The following is a 20,446-nucleotide window of genomic DNA, read 5'->3' as shown; positions in this document are numbered from 1 at the left end:
GTGTGAGTGGATGGATAGGGGTACATAGCTGAGATAGGGAGGGGGGGGGGGTGGCGTGGGTGGTTATAGTTTCTAATAATGGTACGGATACAGTGCTTTAATTGCTGTTTCCTGCAATCATGCCTTGTGAATGTCCCGAGTCATCAAAGTATAGTAGGTGCGATGAAGAAGGAGTGATATTGAAGGAAGGGGTAGAGTTTCTTGACAGTATAGTGGTATCATGGTTATAATTTGCTTCAGCTCGTTCCTGCCACCATGATTAGAATGTGTGCCTGGATCATCGATGTAAAGCACCTGTGACGAAGAGGGGTGATAGTGAAGAGAGAGAGGGGGGGGGGGGGATGGTATCATGGTATTTTAGAAATAATTTTATTAACACATTCATTCAATATGTTCAATATATGAAAAAGTAACTTCAGTGTTTAACATTCTTTCTTGTCCATTAACTCAGTATGATACATGTAGTTATGGAATAGTATATGAACAAAGTAACTATATTCTCAATCAATGCAAGTGGCTTAAATAGAGCAATTATAAGATTAGATGAGATTGATTATTAGATGTGGGCAGTACCTGGTGAAAAAATAACAAATTTAGTATATGAATTGTAGGCATAAGTAAATTTGCCTCTGTTATACTTATAGACCCGAATTCACAAAGGAGGTTTGTCGACAAACCTTGGTTTTCGTACGTCATATGACGCGTTTTACGCGTTTTTTACAAACCTGGTTTGTAAAGAACAAAAGGAGGTTTGAGCTCAAACCTTGCTTCGTGAATTCGGGCCTTTGTGTCTAAAAATTGCATTTAACCAAAACAATTCTACTAGACAGCATTGAAGGAATGAAGATGAAAAATTAATTTTCTACTTTTTTTTCAGTCTTTCAAAAGTACTTGATGAAGAGAGATCATGTTTCATTACACTGTGACATCTATGACACAGTATGAATAATGTATTTATAATTTCATATAAATTTGGATTCTATACATTTTCTTTTTATTCATTTTGAAAATGAACACAAATATTCAACCTTTTTTTGCATTTTTTTTGCATTGTTTTATTTTTGTGATGTTTTGTTTTGTTTCGTTTTCATCCAAAGCCAGCCTTGTCAAAATATTAAATATTACCTTTAAAGTATACCAATCACCTTAACAAATGATTAGCTTGGAAGGGATTAAATCAACCTCAAAAACTTTACCTTTCTTTCTAAAGGCTAAAAGTTGTGGAGTATAGAAGATAAAGGATAACATAAAAATGATTAGCTTGAAATAGAAGATAAAGGATAACGTAACAATTATTATTATTATTAACATAAAAATGGTAGAAGATAAAGGACAACATAAAATGGTGCTGATGGTTCCCAACTCTGGATTCAATGTGGGCCCTATTCTATGCGAGTGCATACACACTCGTCGACTCAAAAACTCATTCTTATGTATACTGAGGGTGTATTTAAACTGCCATCTCTCTTTGGACAAATAATATGTCAAGCTCATATCTTGAATCCAGTATAGCCACATGGAACCCTTTAAAAGATCAAGAGCAAATCATATTTTGGTGATTGGTACAATTTACTGGTTGATATAACTATATTGGTCGAATGTCGTAGACATGGTTAAACTTTTAAGAAATGATTGTGTTAATAGATGGTTTATTGTTTCTTGTTTTTTTGTAACAGCATCAAATGCTTGAGTTACCTGAAATATCATAAGATCATGTTCTGTTATCATGGTGAAAAGAGGTTAAATAATGAATAAAGATTTCTACTCATTTGTCTAATGATCATGGCCCATTTGCTGTCCTCATTTAGAGTGTTGAAAAAGCCTGTTCATATATTCCTCGTTAAACCGTTACAAAAAACAACCCTGCAGGTTCTTTTCTTCTAAACGAATGGCGACTGCACACACTGAAGTTCATGCACGTATTTACTATCCACTGAGCTCTGTGATGTAGTTAAGGTACAGAAAGGTGAAGTGTTTTACACTTTGTCATCATTTTCTTTTGAAATTATGGTTTTGCCGCGTCATATCTGATCAAGTCTCAAGTCTGCATCATGCACAACATATTCGTGTGAAAATATTTTCATGGATGATAGAAAAGGAGATATTTTTGCTACCGGTGATTGTTATTTTTGCATTGATTGACACGGGCTAGTTACATATACATGTCCCCTCATGCATTACCAGCTCAATGTTCGTGTGTATAGAACAACTATACCACAAGGTGCAGTGGTTCATTCCACTGGACTCCTAGTCCAAGGGTTGAGGGTTGTAATCCCAGTCCGGTACGAACATCCTCTGGCAAGGCATAAATCCACATTTGCAACTCTTTATCCAGTACCTGGCAATTGCTGGGACAATCAATATTGGCGGGGCACTCAGGAAGACCAGCATCGATGCTAATGAGGCTTCTCTGGGTTAATAAAGTCAGTATTATTCTAATTATACAACAAACATTCACAAAAATAAGGCCCTTATGAAACTATGGCTTACACACCGTTACCAGTTTTTACGATTTCAAATTAAATCTTGTATCGTTTCTCTTTTGTGATCGTATTGATGTAATCTGATGATCCATCTCTTTATTTTCAAAAAGAAATTTGCCAAACTTTGCCCCCATTACACATCAAAAGGAAAAGTGGTATCCTATTCCTGATTTTTTGAAAGTTATTTGAAGTAAGCACCCATTAATTATTCCCTAATCTTCATACTTTCTCTAATCAATTTGATAGAAAAACTGAAGTACCGGTAGTTTATTTTCAGGAACTGAAGGGGAAGAAGGGTGATAACTTGGAATCCACAACCCAGAATGCCATTGCAGACTTTGGGCGAGATATAATGATGAAACTGGTATTTCCATTCACAATTGCTTATTTGAAATCTTGCTGTATTGCATGTGGCCAAACCTGATTTCATAAAAAGTCCTGAACATTAAAATCTTGATGATAAGTTTGTTGATTATTAGTTTATTTCAACATGAACATGTTCTTATTTATTTTTATTTTGTTGGATTTTATGAAACTTTTTGATGAACACTATTTAAACTCACTCTTCTAATTAGTGCACAAAACAAAGAAGTTCACCCTGAAGAAATACACAAGACATTATTAATTGCTTTTTGTTGTTTTCAGCAGTTGCATTTATTTCATTTACATCAGTTTATTATCAGGTAACAACAAAATGTCTTCCTTGTTTATCAGTACCTGTAATATGATAATTATAATAATGCTTTTAAAAAAAAGAAGAAGAAAATGAATCATTTATCTACATCATGTAATAGAGATTTTTTTCAGTATTGTAATACAATTTACATATTCATATATATGTTTCAAATGTACAGAACAATTAGACTACATATATGACAAGCATGTATTGGCATCCACTTCATTCAAAGCCATCTTCATAATATCATAGACAAGTTTTTAACCCCCAAGACATAGATATAAGCAGTAGATATTCATGGCTAGCAGTGCCAGCCATAAATCACAGACACAAAAAGAGCGTTAGATTTTTTACTTCTTCCAATCATAGAGCACACGTAATCATGAAAGAATAACGAGAATTTGACATACATGTAGACTGCTTTCCATATCCCACTAAATCTTTGCAAAAATACTCCAGGGGCCCGTTTCACAAAGCCTTTTTTCAACGATGAATAACAAAAATCAGTGACAAATCTGCTGATGACCAATCAGAAGCAGGATTTCAGTAGCTTATAACAAAAGCTGTCATTTGTCACTGATGACAAGTTGTGTGTAACGCCCCCTGAAGCTGCACGTTCTGTTTAGATTTTACATGCTTCACAATTCATGACAGTCTGAAACCTCTTCTTCATCAGGAGTTTATATTGCCATAAAAACGAAATCATCTTGAATAGAAATTAAAGGGAACACTTAGCTAAGGGATAACTCTCCATAATGTGCATATTGTGAGTGAGATTCTCAATTATTTTATTATGTGTTTGTCGGGCATTCATTTTTGTTCATGCAGGTACAATTAACAACTAATGTTAAAATAAAACAATTTTTTTGTTTGCAAGCATTTCCAAATTCACATCACAGAAGCACATAGAAAAGCAAAAAGAATCTATACAATTTTCCTAATGCCCTTGAAAAAAAAAGTTATTAAGATTTATCAGTTTACATGTGTATTGGGGGGGGGGGGGCAGCTCCCTTTAATAACAACCCAAATCAACAACTTGCACCACAAGGACTTCTTTTAGCTTCACCACAAAAGATAAATACATGTACAGCAATTCACACAATCTAAGGTAGCCATTCATGTCAAACTTTCAAGCACTGAAATGTATTTCAAAAGGCCCTGCTCCATTAATTTACCCCCCACCCCATTCCTTTGAGAGAAAAAAAGAAGAGATAATATGCATGGCTTTCTATAAAGTGAGTCAGAATTCTGTTATTAAAAAAAAAAAAAAAAAAATCCCTGTTCCTTATATCCTTCCTACTGTAGACTTATTGACAATGCGCTTACACTAACATTTTCTTACAAAGGAAACAAAAGATATATTTTTTCTATTCTAAATATAATCATTTTTAAACATCTGGATATAGGAAGAAAACAAATAGACATACAAAAAAAGAAAACCTAACACTTTTCAATACATGAGCAAAACACATCTGTTCACTTTTCATGCGTGAATGTTGCTTTACTGTACATGTACAGTTCAACCACGACAGATTCTTTCGTAAAAACTTACTGTTTATAATAACCTACCATTTCATTTCTTGACTGTAAATACATTGTGTCCAATATCAGAACCCGGTATTCATATTGCCATATCAAGAATGCCTGGCTGACGAACGCTGTGAATATTAAATGATGAATTCTTGAATCAAAATGACATTTTTAAGAAAGAAAACTCTCGATTTTCTTTTTCTAAATTTACCTTCCGCTTTTTTGAATTGCAGTGACCCTCCCAAGTAAAATTTTCTAAAATGTAACTTCACAGATAAGACAGATACTTGTACACTTATTTTCCAACAGTGAGATTTTTTAAAGATGAACTAGAATTGAGTGATGTGTGCATATTTCTGGTTACCTCAACTCTCCTTTCATATCTCACAGTGGTTCGTTCTGGATGAGTTTTTCTAATCTACTCTGAATCTACAGGGTAAGGGTTTTCATGAAGAGTGTCAGAAAGGAAAAATCAAACCTGCTTTAGTGACCACTAGCATAGAAAGACCAACTGTTTATAAAGACCCCAATGTTTGATTCCCTTGAACTGTGTTTCTCATGGAAAAATGTATAACAGGAACCTGTACTTAAAAACTACCTGCTCATAAAGACCAGTTTCATTGTCTCCCATGAGTGGTCTTTATACACAGGTTTCACTGTATTTATATTTGCACTTACTATTCATATCTCAAAGTAGATCCTTCTGATAGAGTTTTAATCTACTCTGAATATACAGAGAAAGGGGTTGTATGAAGAGTGTCAGAGAGGTATTTGTATTTGCACTTGTTTATAATAATACAGTGAAACCTGTATACAAAGGCTGCTAAAGGAAGAAAAAAAGGGGTCGGTTATAGGCAGGTGGTCTTTATGTACAGGTTCCTTCAGGGCTTGTTTCAGTGACAACATTCGAGGGAAACCGAAATTTCAGTCTCTTTATAGACAGGGGGGGGGGGTGGTCTTTCTATACAGGTTTCACTGTGGCAGACTTGATGGTAGCAGGACTGCGCGGTCACTCAACTGCACCTACGTGATGATCTCGAATGAAATTCATGCGGCACTCACCAAGGCTTGTGAATTCACAGACATGTATACATATTGGAGAGATCATTGCAATAGTACATTTTACACACTCGTGTAACTTCCAACCTACTGGGTAAATGATGCTGAAATGCAATGAGGTACTACTGTACATGAATGACTGTAATGCCAAAAAAGTTTCTACAATAACATACCAGTACTAATAGAGAGAACCCTGCATAACATGAGATTCCATTTTCCAACAGATAACACAAGCATGCAAACAACTGATGCAAAGCACCAATGACTGATGTAGTTAGGTTTTGAATCCTAGGAAAATATGTTAAGCAAGAGTATCCATACGATCAACAATACATGGATCTACATGTATAATAAATATAGCGTTGAAGCATTTGTCTTTGTGGAGAAGATTTTCAACTATGGGCAATCTCAGGAAATGTGTCCCATTACAACACAAGTCTTTTTCCATTTAGTTCACCTCAAAATGAATACTATTTTGAAATGAACATTTAACAATGTTGATAATGCCAGAAAGAGCCATTGCTTGATGGCCATATCAAGAAATTTTTATTTTTTGATGAAATAAATGGACAAAGTTCATGTGTTGTTCAAGACGCATCACATTGCACGGAATAGCCCTATATATAAACCCCTCGACAAAAATTCTGAGAGAGCCATTGGTGTTCTCAATACAGGCATCATCAATGCATACTTTAATGGTGAAGCCAAGTTGATGATATGGGCACCATCCATACTTACAACCTTGTGTGGTAAACAAAGACAGTAGATAAAAGGTTCCTTTGGACTTTTAACAGTAATGATGAAAATGCCCCGCCTCAATTCTAGATCAATTACGACAGAATCTAATGTGTGAAATCAAGAGACAGATACAATGCGGCACAACAAATGTACATAGTGTCATACATGCATGTATGATTCGTTATCCATGTAATTTATGTTGATGGGTGGGAGAAAGGAGGGGGAAGGGGGTCGATAAATTACGTAAGATCTTGGTTAATATTTCTCTTGATAATAACAGCAGTATGCCCACTTGCACATAAAAATAGACTCCACGGAGGACGAGCGGAGTCGGTTTAGAATTTGCACAGTCACATGAACAATGACAAAGACGTACGCAAGACTGGATCCGGACCGTCTTAATGCGGTCATTCCGTGTGTTGCATCATGGGAGGGAATTCATTGTCGTCGTCCAAGCGTAGTTGGTTGAGTCCTGCGGCTATACCAGGGGCAGCGAACTGGTTGTCGTCTGCATCGGCGGTCACTAAGAGTTCGTCGTGCCTGTGGTCCACCGTGCTGGGTATCATTGGCTCTGAGGATACAGAAAGAAACAGTTGACGTTCATCTAGAGTCTCATCTTCAAAAAAGCTTATTGTTTAATCCAATATATTTGGATGAAGAAAAACTGGCTTTTCTTCTTGAATTTAAAAACTAACTATTGTATTGTTAAGTTTGATATCATGGAACATTGCTTGTATCAAGATTTACATGGAAAAAGAAACCTCCAACTAAAATCTGGTGCTGTGAACTTGTGATACCTCATCTGCGCATGATGCATGTTTGCAAATTTGGTGGCACCATACCGATTAAAGCCTGTCTGTACTAGTTTGACCAGGGGGACTAGACCTCCCTGCAAGTTCTTTAACAGGTGGTTATCTCATCAAAGCAGCTCTCAATTAACATAAGAAAAAGGGGATCATGGGGGACCAACAGACAACGATTAGGCATTGTTTGCTATATAGAGGGCTATATAACGTTTCACTACAACTGTAGGTACTCAAAAGTGTAACGTGAATAGAGCGTCTCGCATACGATGCAGTAAATGTAGCAACAACAAAATCATTTCATGAGTAAATGAGTGGAAAGTGGAGTGAAAAATGTAGTTGCATAGAGCAAGGGTCCCTAAATTTACTTACTCATCTGTGTGCTAAAAGACAGAATTGTGAAGCACAAATACATCATTTCATTTTTCGACAGCCAGTTTTTAAGGCAGTTAAAGACCTGTAGTGGTAAAATTGCAGTTCAAGGGTTTTGGGTGGAAAATATCCATTCAATATTGTTATTAAATATTGCCTTCAGAAGTGCATACGCAATATCTATCCAGGCCGGATCAATATGATAACTTACCAAATATATCAATTAGTGGGTGATTTCCCGGCAAAATTTGTATCATCACTTATTAGTCAAAACATATTCTTTCACATGATTGGTAATAGGAGGTTCCATTTCATTTTTTGAGAGGGGGGGGGGGGGCAATCATTATACTCACCTCTAGCAGGGCTTCTGTGAGGTGATGATGAAAGCAGATCCACGTTCCTGGATCCTCCCGTAGCCGAGGCAAACGTCTTGGCAGGAGCGGGCGAGTACCCCATGGCAGCCTGCTCTCCGTCACTCTGATCGTCGGATCCAGCACCGCCAGCTCCAGCGGCTCCTTCTCCTGCTCCTGCTGATCCTCCAGCTGTGGCTCCGACAAGACCCCCGCTCCCTGCATCAGTCTGTCCATCTAACCTGTTTCGTGATGGTAATGGGTATTGAATGTCTTTTAAACCCAATTGACAACTGAATTCTCTTAATCCCTACAAGACCCCCGCTCCCTGCATCAGTCTGTCCGTCTAACCTGTTTCGTGATGGTAATGGGTATTGAATGTCTTTTAAACCCAATTGACAACTGAATTCTCTTAATCCCTACAAGACCCACGCTCCCTGCATCAGTCTGTCCCTCTAACCTGTTTAATAATGGTAATGGGTATTAGATGTCGTTTAAAGCCCCACTGCACTACTTATGGCTACTTGCACCCTCTACATAGAAACAATGCCTAATCGGTGACCATTGGTCCCCCATGATCCTCTTTTTTAAATATTAATTGAGAGCTTATTTGATGAGATAACCACCTGTCAGTAACCATGCAGGGAGGTCTAATCCCTCCTGGCCAAACTAGTGCAGTGGGGCTTTAAACCCAATTAACAACTGAATTCTCCTAATTCCCTACGAGACCCCCGCTCCCTGCATCAGTCTGTCCGTCTAACCTGTTACGTGATGGTAATGGGTATTAGATTTCTTTTAAACCCAATAGACAACTGAATTCTCTCATTCCCCTAAGCTTCATACAAGAACCCCGGTTCCCATAAAAAGGATAGATGACAATGAAATAGCATGTTCCTACAGGGATTAAAAAATGCTGTTACTTTCCATTACTTTCCGGAATTTCCCGGTACGCGCTTCTGTAGAAACACACCATCCTCTGATTATAACAATGGCGCTAATGGAATAGCGTTTCCATCTCAAGACATGCATTTATCTGGGTACACTTGCCTTCATATTTATGTAGAAACATTTCCGAACCTTAGCGTTAGCTTACCGGTATAGGTCCCATGACACAATGTATCAATACTGCGCACAATGCCCACTTTCCAGACATTCGGTATACCCACTAAAATCGGCTAACGTCTGTTAACTGTGTTACTTTAGAGATTGGGTGGTGACATCCCAAAAGGGGTTACCTTACAGTTCTATTCTTGGTATACAATACCATTACTTTCTGGGTATCCTATAGATATACGTCGAAAGAAGAGGAAATCTCTTCTAAACTAGGTACCTAAAATAGACCGACATGAATTTTTTAAAAATTTGAATAGAAAGAACAAACATAACTCCAATTTTGTCTACAAATTAATTATTCTATACATCACTTGCAACTCCAGAGATCAAGATTATACCTGTGTTGCTTGAGTAATGTACAATCTCCTCCGTCCGTAGGATCAAGATTATAGATGTAGATGAAACCATCGGCAGCTGCAACTAGAACCCTGGGCTTGGAGATGCTATTGATGAAAAGGAGTATTAAAAACCAAAACAATTATTTTACATCTGTCCTCGATATTATATATACACACAACCATTCATGTTCTGATTTTTAAGAATAATTTTTAAATTTTGACAGTTTTGTATGCAGCATTTGACATTTGTGCTTGTAATTTGCCTAAGCTTCAATGTAGTGCAAGAAATGGTAGTTCAGTTATGATATACATATATGCATGTACATGTACATGTATCTTTATCATGCCTGCAATATGTACAAACAAATGCTCATTGTAAACTGAATTTTATTTGTATGAAAGCAAGCTCACTGCACTGTTATTTTTCAATTCCTGATTAACAATGAAATATATATGAAGAGACAGCTACACTGCCCTGGCCACTATCATCAGCTGTAACCAGTGCGATGCAAAGGAAATGGGAATAAGATGATGACAGACAGATAATCATATCTCATGTTGAGGAAAAATATCATTTGGATTGTGAAATTATTCCACTACCAGTGCATCCTCCTCCTTGCAAATATCTATACAATTTGGGAAAAAGGGCACATAATCATATTATATTGATTAGACTCAAGAGAGATGATGATCATATTTCAGGAGTCGGCAGAACTAGTGAAAAATCTTCTACATGAGTGAAATATCCTCTACATGAGTGCTATATGCCCTTGCACCTTACAAAAGTAAAGCAATTCAATAATGTTATTATTAATTGTATGATAGCTAGTACCTCAATTTTCGTCAATAGGCCCTTACCTTTTTAATTCATTATATTTTGTCATTACCTGTACCCAAGCATTTTGCAAGGGCTGCGCACAATTGCACATATACATCAATTGTCTCTGCCTTTACGTATATAACGCGTATGCGCTCTTTTACATTTTTGTGCACCCCAAACCATAAGATATGGAGAAATAGTGCACAGTCATCTTGGTACTTTTCCACAAATCATGAGATAGAGTTTTTTTAAATTGCAGTCATCGGGGTACTTTTGCGCAAAGCATAAGATCTACACTGCTTTTTTCTGGTCAACACACAACCCTTTATACAAATAATAATTGACAATATCTTGTCTGTTGAATCGTGTTCTGGCTTTTATTTCTAAAATGATATGGAAATTGGATGTGCAGAAGAGCAGCTTACCAAGTGCAACATAAATTAAATATTTGGAATCTAAAGAAATTGATGTGACTTTTCCAAATCATATGAACTGAAAATAATTTGAAACAATATGGAACAGAAAGCAACAAATGAAAATTTTGGATGAAACAAAAAACATGGGTGAAAATATGATAGCAAAAGAAAGCTCTTGACCGATGAAATATCCCAATAATTTTTGGTAAAACGAAGAAGCAGCATATAAACGTTTGGTGCTAAGAAAGTCCATGAGACTTTCTTCTATGCTAATTGGCTTGTGTTATGTTGTTCAGTCAGATAGTTGATTTACCTTTCTGTTATGGGAAGGCTTATATCCCATCTATCTTTTGTTGCAATACTATTAGAATAATCAAAAGATAATACCAGAAGGTATTTTATTTTTCAAACACAATATCACAAGAGTACTGGTGCAATCTTTTATACAACAAGTATCTGAGATATTGAAATGGTCAAGAGAGAGTTGATTAAACTTTTTCATCACATTTCATCAAGCCCATGTGGCTTTTACGGATGCACCTTTTTCCATCCTATACTCTTATTAGATTTAATCATGTCTTCTTTTTTCTTTTTCTTATTTTCCTTTTTTTAAATATTAAAAAAAAAAAATGTATATATTTCAATGTATTTTTCTTTGCCTATGTATTACAAAAATGTATGTCAGTTTTACTGTGATTGGAATCAAATAAAGTTCAATTCAATCACCTACCGGTACTTTAAAGAGAAAGAATTGCAACACTTTAAAGGTAAAGACCAGTTATGGTCATGCGATTGCATTGTGAAAGAAACGTTGTGGAATCGATCAGAAAAGGTTGATCATCTAGCATCTAGCATCTGCAAGGTTCTGGAATCATCAAAATGATAAGAAATTTGGCCCATTCTTCATAAAGTTACAATCACTATACACAGAAAGATGTATATGGGACTACCCTATATCTCTCACAGACCATGAGAGAAACAAATTTACCAAATATATGAATTAGTAGGCAGTTTCCCGGCAAATTTTTTATCATCATGTATTAGTCAAAACATATTCTTTCACATGATTGGTAATGAGATCTTCCATTTAATTTTTTGAAATTGGGGCGTTTCCAATACTGGTCTTTACCTTTAATTCAATAGACATGTTCAAGTTTAATGCATCCCAATTCTGTAAAAAAAGTTCTTCTTTCTTTTAGTTTGACGATGTTTTACTACTTTTTTTTAAAACAAATACTGTGAAAGAGACAGAACGCTTTAATTTTCAAGACTACGTCCAAGCATGTCTCATTTTGGAAATAATATGCATTTATACAGGTCGTTTACTGCCAGCTCCACGTCACGATCATGAAAAGTCCCTTATGAATGTAAGAATTTCTAGACTCTTGTGGCAATGAGAAAATATAATCAATACTCTAACATCAAGCAAGGTATGAGAATAAATAGGAACTGCATGAATGTCTTCTTACTGCTGATAGCCTACATATACTACAGTCTAATCTGCCCAGGGGACCGCCTTTGTAGAATGCCACTTTTCTCCTTCCCTTAAGCAATTTTCCTGTAAGGGTTCGACTGTAATATGGCCATGAGTTGTGCCATTACAAATTTCCATTCTTTCGGGTTGGTCGTATTGCCTTCTTCATACAGAATGGCAACTGATATAATTTTCCTATTCCTGTTGTTAAAATGTCTCTATCACATGTTTGATTCCGTATACATATTTGTTTTAAAGGACACCAGGGTGCCCACAGTCCCCGTTTTCTGAGTGACTACATAATGGCTGAAGAATTGTTTTCAGGTCATTAGACCAAACAAAAAAAGATGTTGTATTGCCCCTTAGGTGCCAAAACATGGGTCAGTCGGTCGGAAATCTTTTTTTTTTTTTACTTCTTTTATATTTTTAAAATCCCTCGTTGGGCTGATATTTCTCAGTTTTGAATGCTCTATATTTTTTTTCTAAAAATCAGTAAAAAAAAAAAAAAAAAATCCGACCATAGATTTCAAGATTTTGGGTCGGTCGCAAAGGGCAATACAACATCTTTTTTTTGTTAAGGCCTTATGTATGGATACCACAAGGTAAACTTGGTCAATGGTCGTATCAAGTGATTTTTTATTTACAGGATAGAATAAGAGATGAATTTAATATGACACGAGGGGAAACATTCCACACAAAAAAAATCTTCAATCGTCATGGAAACTCACTTAGCGAGAGCGCAGACATTCTTGAGCCCTGAGAAGGGTAGTTTGACGATGGCGAATGCTCTGTCCTGCGTGAGTACCTCCGTTACCTGAGACGGCAGGTAGTTAGCAGGAGTCATCAAGGCTTTTCCTAGGTATCCCATCCATGTGGAGGGCTCCTCCGTAGGTCTAAACAACGATAGGACAGAAGAGGACAGTTTAATAGCTGAACACGTCTATAAACAGTGGCATAGCTACAAGGGGCACATGTCCCGCCTCCAATCAAATGGAGGGGAAAGCGATTAGAGAGAGAGCTAGAGAGAGAGAGATATAAATGGTTGACAGTGCCAAATGTGGAAAGAAGATGATACCACCCCTTCCTACACCCTCCCCTCACTCAATGGCAATTTTGTCTTGCTTATCACCCATCTTGAGCTGACCTGTGACCCTCTACCCTCCCACCTGCCCCATCACAACATCAGAAAATAAAGAACATAAATATACGTTTTACCCCCTGTGCTGGCTGTGGGGAGCAAATCTCTTCTCATTTTAAACTTGTGTTTTACACATTGAGAGTTGCATTGGTTTTTCCTCTGGAAAAAAAAAAAATTGAAATAATGAACGAAACTCCACATTTGACTCTCAAAATTTATTGATATATAAACTTGGAGACACTGAATGGGAACTTACTTTTCTTTCGGTAGCTCAAGCTTGAAGATGTGGACTGTCTCTGTGTTACTGGATGCACACAGGAATATCGAATCTGCGCTGAAAGCTAAGGAGTTTATGCTGACACATCTGACAGACGAAAAGAAATATTTGTCAATACAAAATTATCAACATAACAAAATACCAAGACGTCATTTGCCATCATTACTTATTGCTCATTACAAAATGCCTTCATATTCTCTGTGATACATTATTAAACAAATCATAAATTACAAATAAAATTTTGACAGGTGCATGTATAATACCAATTTAATCCCTGATTGGCACTTGACACTATATACAAACAAAGAAACAAAATGGCAAAATCAGGGTACATAGTATAAAATTTATTACAATGAATGGAAAAGGACTCTATATTTACCTCTTCACTCCTCTCCTAAATTCAAACAATTTCTTGCCGTCTGGAATGGAAAATACTCTGATCACGGTACCCTGACAAGAAAAAGATAAGGGCAAAAGATTACTTCAGAATCATAAATCCAGTCAGTATTTAAAGAAGTGTCTAGAACTTTATCTGTCCAAAACTATTCCCATTATATATACTGTATGACTTTAAAATGTTGGCGGTAAACCTCCGATGGCAATGAAAGGATTACTACAATATATATTAGCGCCATAGAATGGACTAGTCTTCAAATCACTTTCTAGTTTCTATATCTTTTTTCTTCAAAATTCAGTACAGCAAAATAAAGATTTTCATCAACATGTAATGTACAGGGGTGACAGTGAGTGCTTAAAAAAAAAAAAAAAAAAAAGCATTCAGGAAAAAAAAAGTGGCATTCAACAAAATCCCCCCCCCCCTTTTAAATTAAAAAATGGAGGAAAAATGGGTCAAATGAGGAAAAAAATAAGGGTTTTTTTTTTTTTTTAATCCAATTTTTTAAATTAAAAATGAATAAATTTTGTAATCAGGTAATTATCAGGCCTGAATGTATAGACCATGACCTAGCTTGACTTTGACCATCAGAGGACGCCAAGGTCAAACAAGCTCAAGGTCACCTTCACCTACCTTCTCTGAAGCCGTTGCCAGCTTGGTCCCTGACGTATCAAAGGCCAGCGCCGCCAGGGGGCTGTTGTGGGCCGAGATCATCGTCACCGCCTGCAGGTTGACCGTGTCGAAGATCTGCACCTCTCCTATCTGGCTGCTTCCCGGGTAGGCCAGGTAGCAGTTGTCGTTGTTTATGGATAGAGCGCACAGCCCCAGGGGGTTGGGAGGGGTGTCCCGTATCGTGTGCAGCACCTTCATATCCCGTATGTTGTGAACGTAGAGACTCTCTTCTAGTGCTACAATTAATCTCTGCAAATATGACAGAAAGTAATGATTCACTCTCTGTTAATTCTCATGATTTGCTTTTAATCAAATGGTGAATAATTAGAAAACATGATGCAGTGAAGATGGGAAAAGAAACTGTACATGTGAGGCCATTGCCAAAGAATATTCATATTGCCCGATATAGTTTATGGACACTATACCAGTATACCACCAATTTACATAAAAATCTGCTGTACACTTTCATATAATGCAGTATGCACTCTTAGGATACAGGTAAAAGTGATATTTTCAGTAAATAACATTATAATCAGCCCTTAAACTCAAATGGGATAACCACATGTATACTCTGGCAATAAATCTAACAACAGATATCTATCTGGTGCCTTGGACTTTGAACCAAAGACTGTGTGCCAAAAATCTTTTACCATCAGACAACCACTAATCAATTGAGTAATGCAAACGGTCAGTAAAAATCAGGGACAAGTTGTGTCAACACTTCCACGTGATACAAATACAGGTGTCATGTGATAAAGAACACCTGACTTATGTACTTGTGAACATATGTCATCTGGAAGATACGAACATGTATGATGTAGATCTACAAATATTGTTGTTGTGTATCTGCTATACAATACAATGTATTCTGCAACATCAGTATGAATCACACAGATCCAGGAGGGGGGGGGGTGTACATAAATTCACATTAAGTTTAAATTGAGTAAGATGTTGTTTGAATAGCATTCTTAAGAGATAAACATTCTGATGTTAAATGACAAAAACAATTAAAATTGTACAATTTCAAGATAAAATTACTTTTAATACAATGAAAAATGACACATTAAAGCGGGACTGCACTACTTGTAGCTACTTGGGCCGTCTATATATAGCAAACAACTCCTAAGCAGTACCTGTTGGTCCCCCATCGTCCCCTTTTTCTTATGTTAATTGAGAGCTGATGTGATCTGGCCAAACCAGTGCAGACAGGCTTCAATACAAGTTTTATGGTAGAGTTACAAGAACTGACAATAAAATTATACAATTGTTCTATAAACGGAAATATATACGGCATAATTTTTCCTTTAGGCAATGCCAAAACAAAAGCCACTGTAAACTAAGTATTGGACACTGACCAAAAAATGACCTGTGACATCGTCATCACCATCGTTCTACCATACCTTGCGATTAAGTTTGACGGCTAGAATGGTGTTGGAGTAGCTATAGTTACAGATCTCGGTGCCCTTCTTGAAGTGGCAGACCTTTAGTTTACGGGGTGCCGTGAGCGACACCACTGCCACCAGGCTGCTGGAGAACAGCCTCTCCACGATGCAGATATCTTCCGAGTCTGGAGAGAGTGGAATGACGACAACAAAATTATCACAAGTTTTGAGGGATATTTTCAATTTTATTCATCTCAAAACGCTTTTGTGAGCCAAATTACGAATACCTTACAGTCAAACCTGTCTATAGCGACCGCCCAAGGGAAACACGAAAAGTGGCCTCTGTAGACAGGTTCCTTAAGTACATGATTCAATGAGAAACCATTTTCAAGGGAAACAACAAATGTGCCCTTTGTAGACAGGTGGTCACTAAAGCAGGTTTGACTGTACATTTAACAGCAAAAGGTCATTGTGCATATGGACATGGTTACCTGGCTATAGTTAATTATGTTAGGTTCCATATCATGATTTACCAATAATGAATGATTATCACCCCGAAAGCTCATATGTTTAATATGGATGATTACTACTGGACCTACACATACAGTGTACGGTACACAGAATTTATTATATGGTTCAACTAATTTTAAGCTTGACTACTTGGTCATGAACATGTACATGTATGCACATGCAAACATCTTAAGATTTCAATTTAAACTGTTTTAAGGCCAAATTTAAAGTGCTCTAAGGCCAAAACTAACATGACTGAATATCTATTTGCACAAGCTTACTGCAGCAAGAAGCTGTCAAAGTCTCTTAGATGCATAATTTATCTCGGACCTTTCATACAGATGCCACTTTAAAGGCAATATATTTTACTGGCATCAATACCACTGCTGTAACGTATTTTCAATAGCGTCATCTTTCAGAAGTAAATATGAATAATGCCTTTTGAAATGCTAAAATATGTTGATTTTTTAGAGTTACTACACCACCTGTTCACCTGTTTTTCTTTTTTTATTGTGTACCTAATTTAATTTATTCCTAGAGACCGGGGCCCGTTCCTAGAAACCGTCATAAGTCGAACTTCTTGACTATCCCATTGAAACGCGTGTTAATTCTATAACACACGTTTCAATGTGATAGTCAAGAAGTTAGACTGTTTCGAGGAACGGGCCCCAGCTCTTGATAGGTCAATGGCCTCTGCTGGCTCCACCACAGTCTCAGTATCAATTCTAGGTGCTCTAATTTTTTTCAATATTGTTACCAGTATGCTATTTTCTTGTGTTAATCAGATATTGTACATAAATTGTTCTATGTTTTTTTATGAGAAGTGGAAATAAATGAATTAAAATGAAAAATGAACAACACAGGATCGCCAGCCTGTACCCAAGCGTCATAGGGTAAAATGACCAAAAAATGACAGTTTTTGCATCGGGGCCGAGTTGTCCCCGGATCTAAGTTAGCCCGGATCCCATTATATATATGTCTGTATTTTGAAGATTATATGATATTGTTTTTATCAGGACATGGAAATAAATAAATGTAATGAAAATGAGATTCTGTTTGTATGATCTTTGTGTGAATACACATAATACACACTGCTTTCCATTGCATATTGAAGCATGTTTCATATGAATCCTTGATCTAAAGACTAAATGTTAATCTTACTTACCATGTTCATAGATCTGCTCTAGCTTGTCCACAGATGTCAATGAGAACAGTCTGTAGCTTGTCTTCGTGCCTACTGCTAATGACCTGGAAGGTCAAAAGGTCAAACAAAATACAAATGAAAAACATAATCTACTATACGGAACAAAACCAGTGCAGACTTTAATAGCATCAAGAGTATGCGTGTTGCTTAGCTGCATGTTACTTGAGCACGATCGCAAGCTCCACCTCCATTGTCTTCTGTGTGCGGGTCTGTTCGCCAATTCACAAACACACACATGCGCGATCCGAATGTACACACGCAGCACTTTGTGTACGAAGGCTTGCAACACGGGCAGCGTGCACAAAGATTGGTTCGCGCCGAACGTGCAATACATATATCAGTGCGCCGTCACCATGGTTTTTGGCTGAGCGGAGCTCACGACTCCCTACTTAGCTGATCCAAAAAATGGGGGGAAGGGTATTTTTAAACTGTACGGCTTGAAATCCCTTGGGGTACTAAGCGCATGGATATATTACTTACACCTGGCCCACCTTAAAGTAGCCACACGAAGAATCAAGGTGTTTTGAATTGATGCAAAACTCATATCATTGCGAAGGGGAAGCCTTGCCGATCGAATACAACAACTCTTCTCTTCAAAATATGTTGGGGCCCGCAGTAATCAACTCTCAAAAATGTTAGATTTGAGATCCAGATTTTCTGCCTTCAGCGGTCCTTTGTAGAGCGTCAATATTTGTGACGTCACATACAGGACACGGCTGGCTAGCTGCATACTGCTACACGGCACTGAGCTGTTCGTCGAGTGTGCGACGTCACAATTCAGAGCTTGCTACGCTCGTGTGTTTGACTTACCTTCAGGGGCGTTCGGGGGTCTAAGGAGGGTCTTGAAAAATTGCAGTTTACGTCGTTCCATGATATCTATATTTCTCAGCAAATTGTTCATGTTTTTCAAGAGTAAATCTTTCCATCCATACATGTACATGTAATTTGTTCTGATTATGAGTTGTTAGTGAATTTTCTTTGTGTAGCTCCTTTAAGCCTCGGGACGTCATTTCTCCAAAGTGGCAAATCTTGGAGCTCGATTGAAACAACATTTAAATCGCTATTCTGATCAAGATACTTTTAGAATTCCGAAATGATGCCCCTTCGGGAATATAGAGAAAAACCCACTCTTTCAAATATGACACCTCATTTATTGAGTATCACCTTCCGGATTACAAGCAATAAAAGTTTGAATCTTGATTTAGTAATAAAAACATTGACCAATTTTGCATGATCGCACAATGCACGTAGACTGCAGAGGGATGCATGCAATCTCGTTCACCAAGTTTGCAGAGCAGATTCTATGGTCAGCTTCTGTCTCTAAAGAGAGGAGCCGACCCTCCCCAAATCAGAGGCTAACGAACGAAAGAGACAGAAATTTTCAGTCTAAGCTAAATCAGCTTAAATTAATCGTAATAATCATCATCTGGCTTACTCCGCGTAGGCTATCTGGAAATCATCACTTGAGTCTTGAGGAAAACTATTAAAAAAAAAAAAAAAACAGTTTCATCCAAAATTACATAAAGTTAGGGTGTAAATATTCTAAACGAATGATGGACAAAATAACAACGTCAAAAACATAATCTGCAAATCTAAACAGCAGAACAACTAGAGTCTAGATTAAATAAATAAGGTAGCACAAAATGATCATGGTCATCAGCTATGCATGAATTGCATGACACAGAGAGCAAGAAGAAATTTTCATGATAAAGATGGAAGTTGACTTCTGTCATCTTCAACCAGGGAGTTGGAATGAATAACTCCCTGGCCTGGTTCAACTGCCAAGTGCAGTGCAGTTCTAGGTGCCAGGCTAGGCCAAGGGCAAGGCATTAGCCATTACACTTGTTTTGCATTGAATTGCGAAATGGGCAAGTGACATCGCAATGTCGCAGCTACTCACGTATAATCTTGATTGAAATTGACGAATAATAGATTCGAATTTGAATCCGAGGGCTGATTTGCGAGGTTCATCGAGCCAGATTTCCTTCCCTCTCAGTTTAAATAATATATTCGGAGCATGGTAGTTGAAATAGAAGCAGAAAGTTCAATGTTGTTGTAGATTTCTCGCCAATTCTTCGTTTACAGTGTTTTGTATACATATAAGACTGGGGCACGATTTTTGTATAGGTACGCTATTAACTGTGATGAAAAAATATTCACGATAAACTACACCAGTCTGTAGTCGAGTGTCTTCATACGCATGCGCGAAACTCAGCTGTCTGCTTTGAGCCCTTTGTTTTGCCTATTTTTGGTAAGAAAACCTAAAAAGGTCAACTGTGATCAGTCTGAAAATTACACAAAGAAAACGAAGACTCTTAAAAAAAAAAAAAAAAAAGGGGGGGGGGGGGAGAATGGCTAGTTGTCTGCCATATGCATAACCACAAACATTATACTTCGATATAGCAACAAGAGAACAAGGGCATACAGGCTGCATATACTTATGCAGCCTCTATAATATTATTATGACTATGAAATCTTCATCATGAAATATTAGAGTTCCTACAATGTTAATTGGCCTATCATTGTGATTATTTTTCTTTGTCATCCTTTTCGCCGTCTTCTTCAACAATATGAGATATCACGGTTCCATCATTTTCAGCTTTTAATCCTAATAAGATTTGCTTGAGCTGCAATATGGCCGACTTCAGAAATAATTATGTAGGTTTTTGTATAGCGCCTCAATAAATAGTTGAGCAG

General features: G+C 37.1%; 1 protein-coding gene across 2 annotated transcripts; it reads right to left on the bottom strand.

Annotated features, from left to right (window-relative positions):
- Positions 1-5,367: 5,367 nt before the first annotated feature.
- LOC575901 (WD repeat domain phosphoinositide-interacting protein 2) lies at positions 5,368-19,866 on the bottom strand. 2 transcript variants are annotated; one of them, XM_030984207.1, is made up of 11 exons: positions 19,650-19,866; positions 17,711-17,793; positions 16,054-16,220; positions 14,615-14,902; positions 13,967-14,037; positions 13,567-13,674; positions 12,901-13,065; positions 9,463-9,567; positions 8,741-8,772; positions 8,015-8,221; positions 5,368-7,057 (listed from the first exon to the last, which is right to left on the bottom strand). In XM_030984207.1, exons 1-11 carry the CDS (start codon positions 19,718-19,720, stop codon positions 6,894-6,896), a joined length of 1,461 nt encoding a protein of 486 aa, XP_030840067.1. In that variant the 5' UTR covers positions 19,721-19,866; the 3' UTR covers positions 5,368-6,893. The 2 variants fall into 2 exon arrangements, with proteins under 2 accessions (XP_030840067.1, XP_030840068.1); XM_030984208.1 differs by lacking the exon at positions 8,741-8,772 and having other exon boundaries at positions 8,015-8,253.
- Between the last annotated feature and the right edge of the window lie 580 nt (positions 19,867-20,446).

This window comes from Strongylocentrotus purpuratus, unplaced genomic scaffold, assembly GCF_000002235.5.
Source record: "Strongylocentrotus purpuratus isolate Spur 01 unplaced genomic scaffold, Spur_5.0 spur5_scaffold_14, whole genome shotgun sequence".
Lineage (NCBI taxonomy): Eukaryota > Metazoa > Echinodermata > Echinoidea > Camarodonta > Strongylocentrotidae > Strongylocentrotus > Strongylocentrotus purpuratus.
This window is presented reverse-complemented; position numbering and strand designations above follow the sequence as displayed.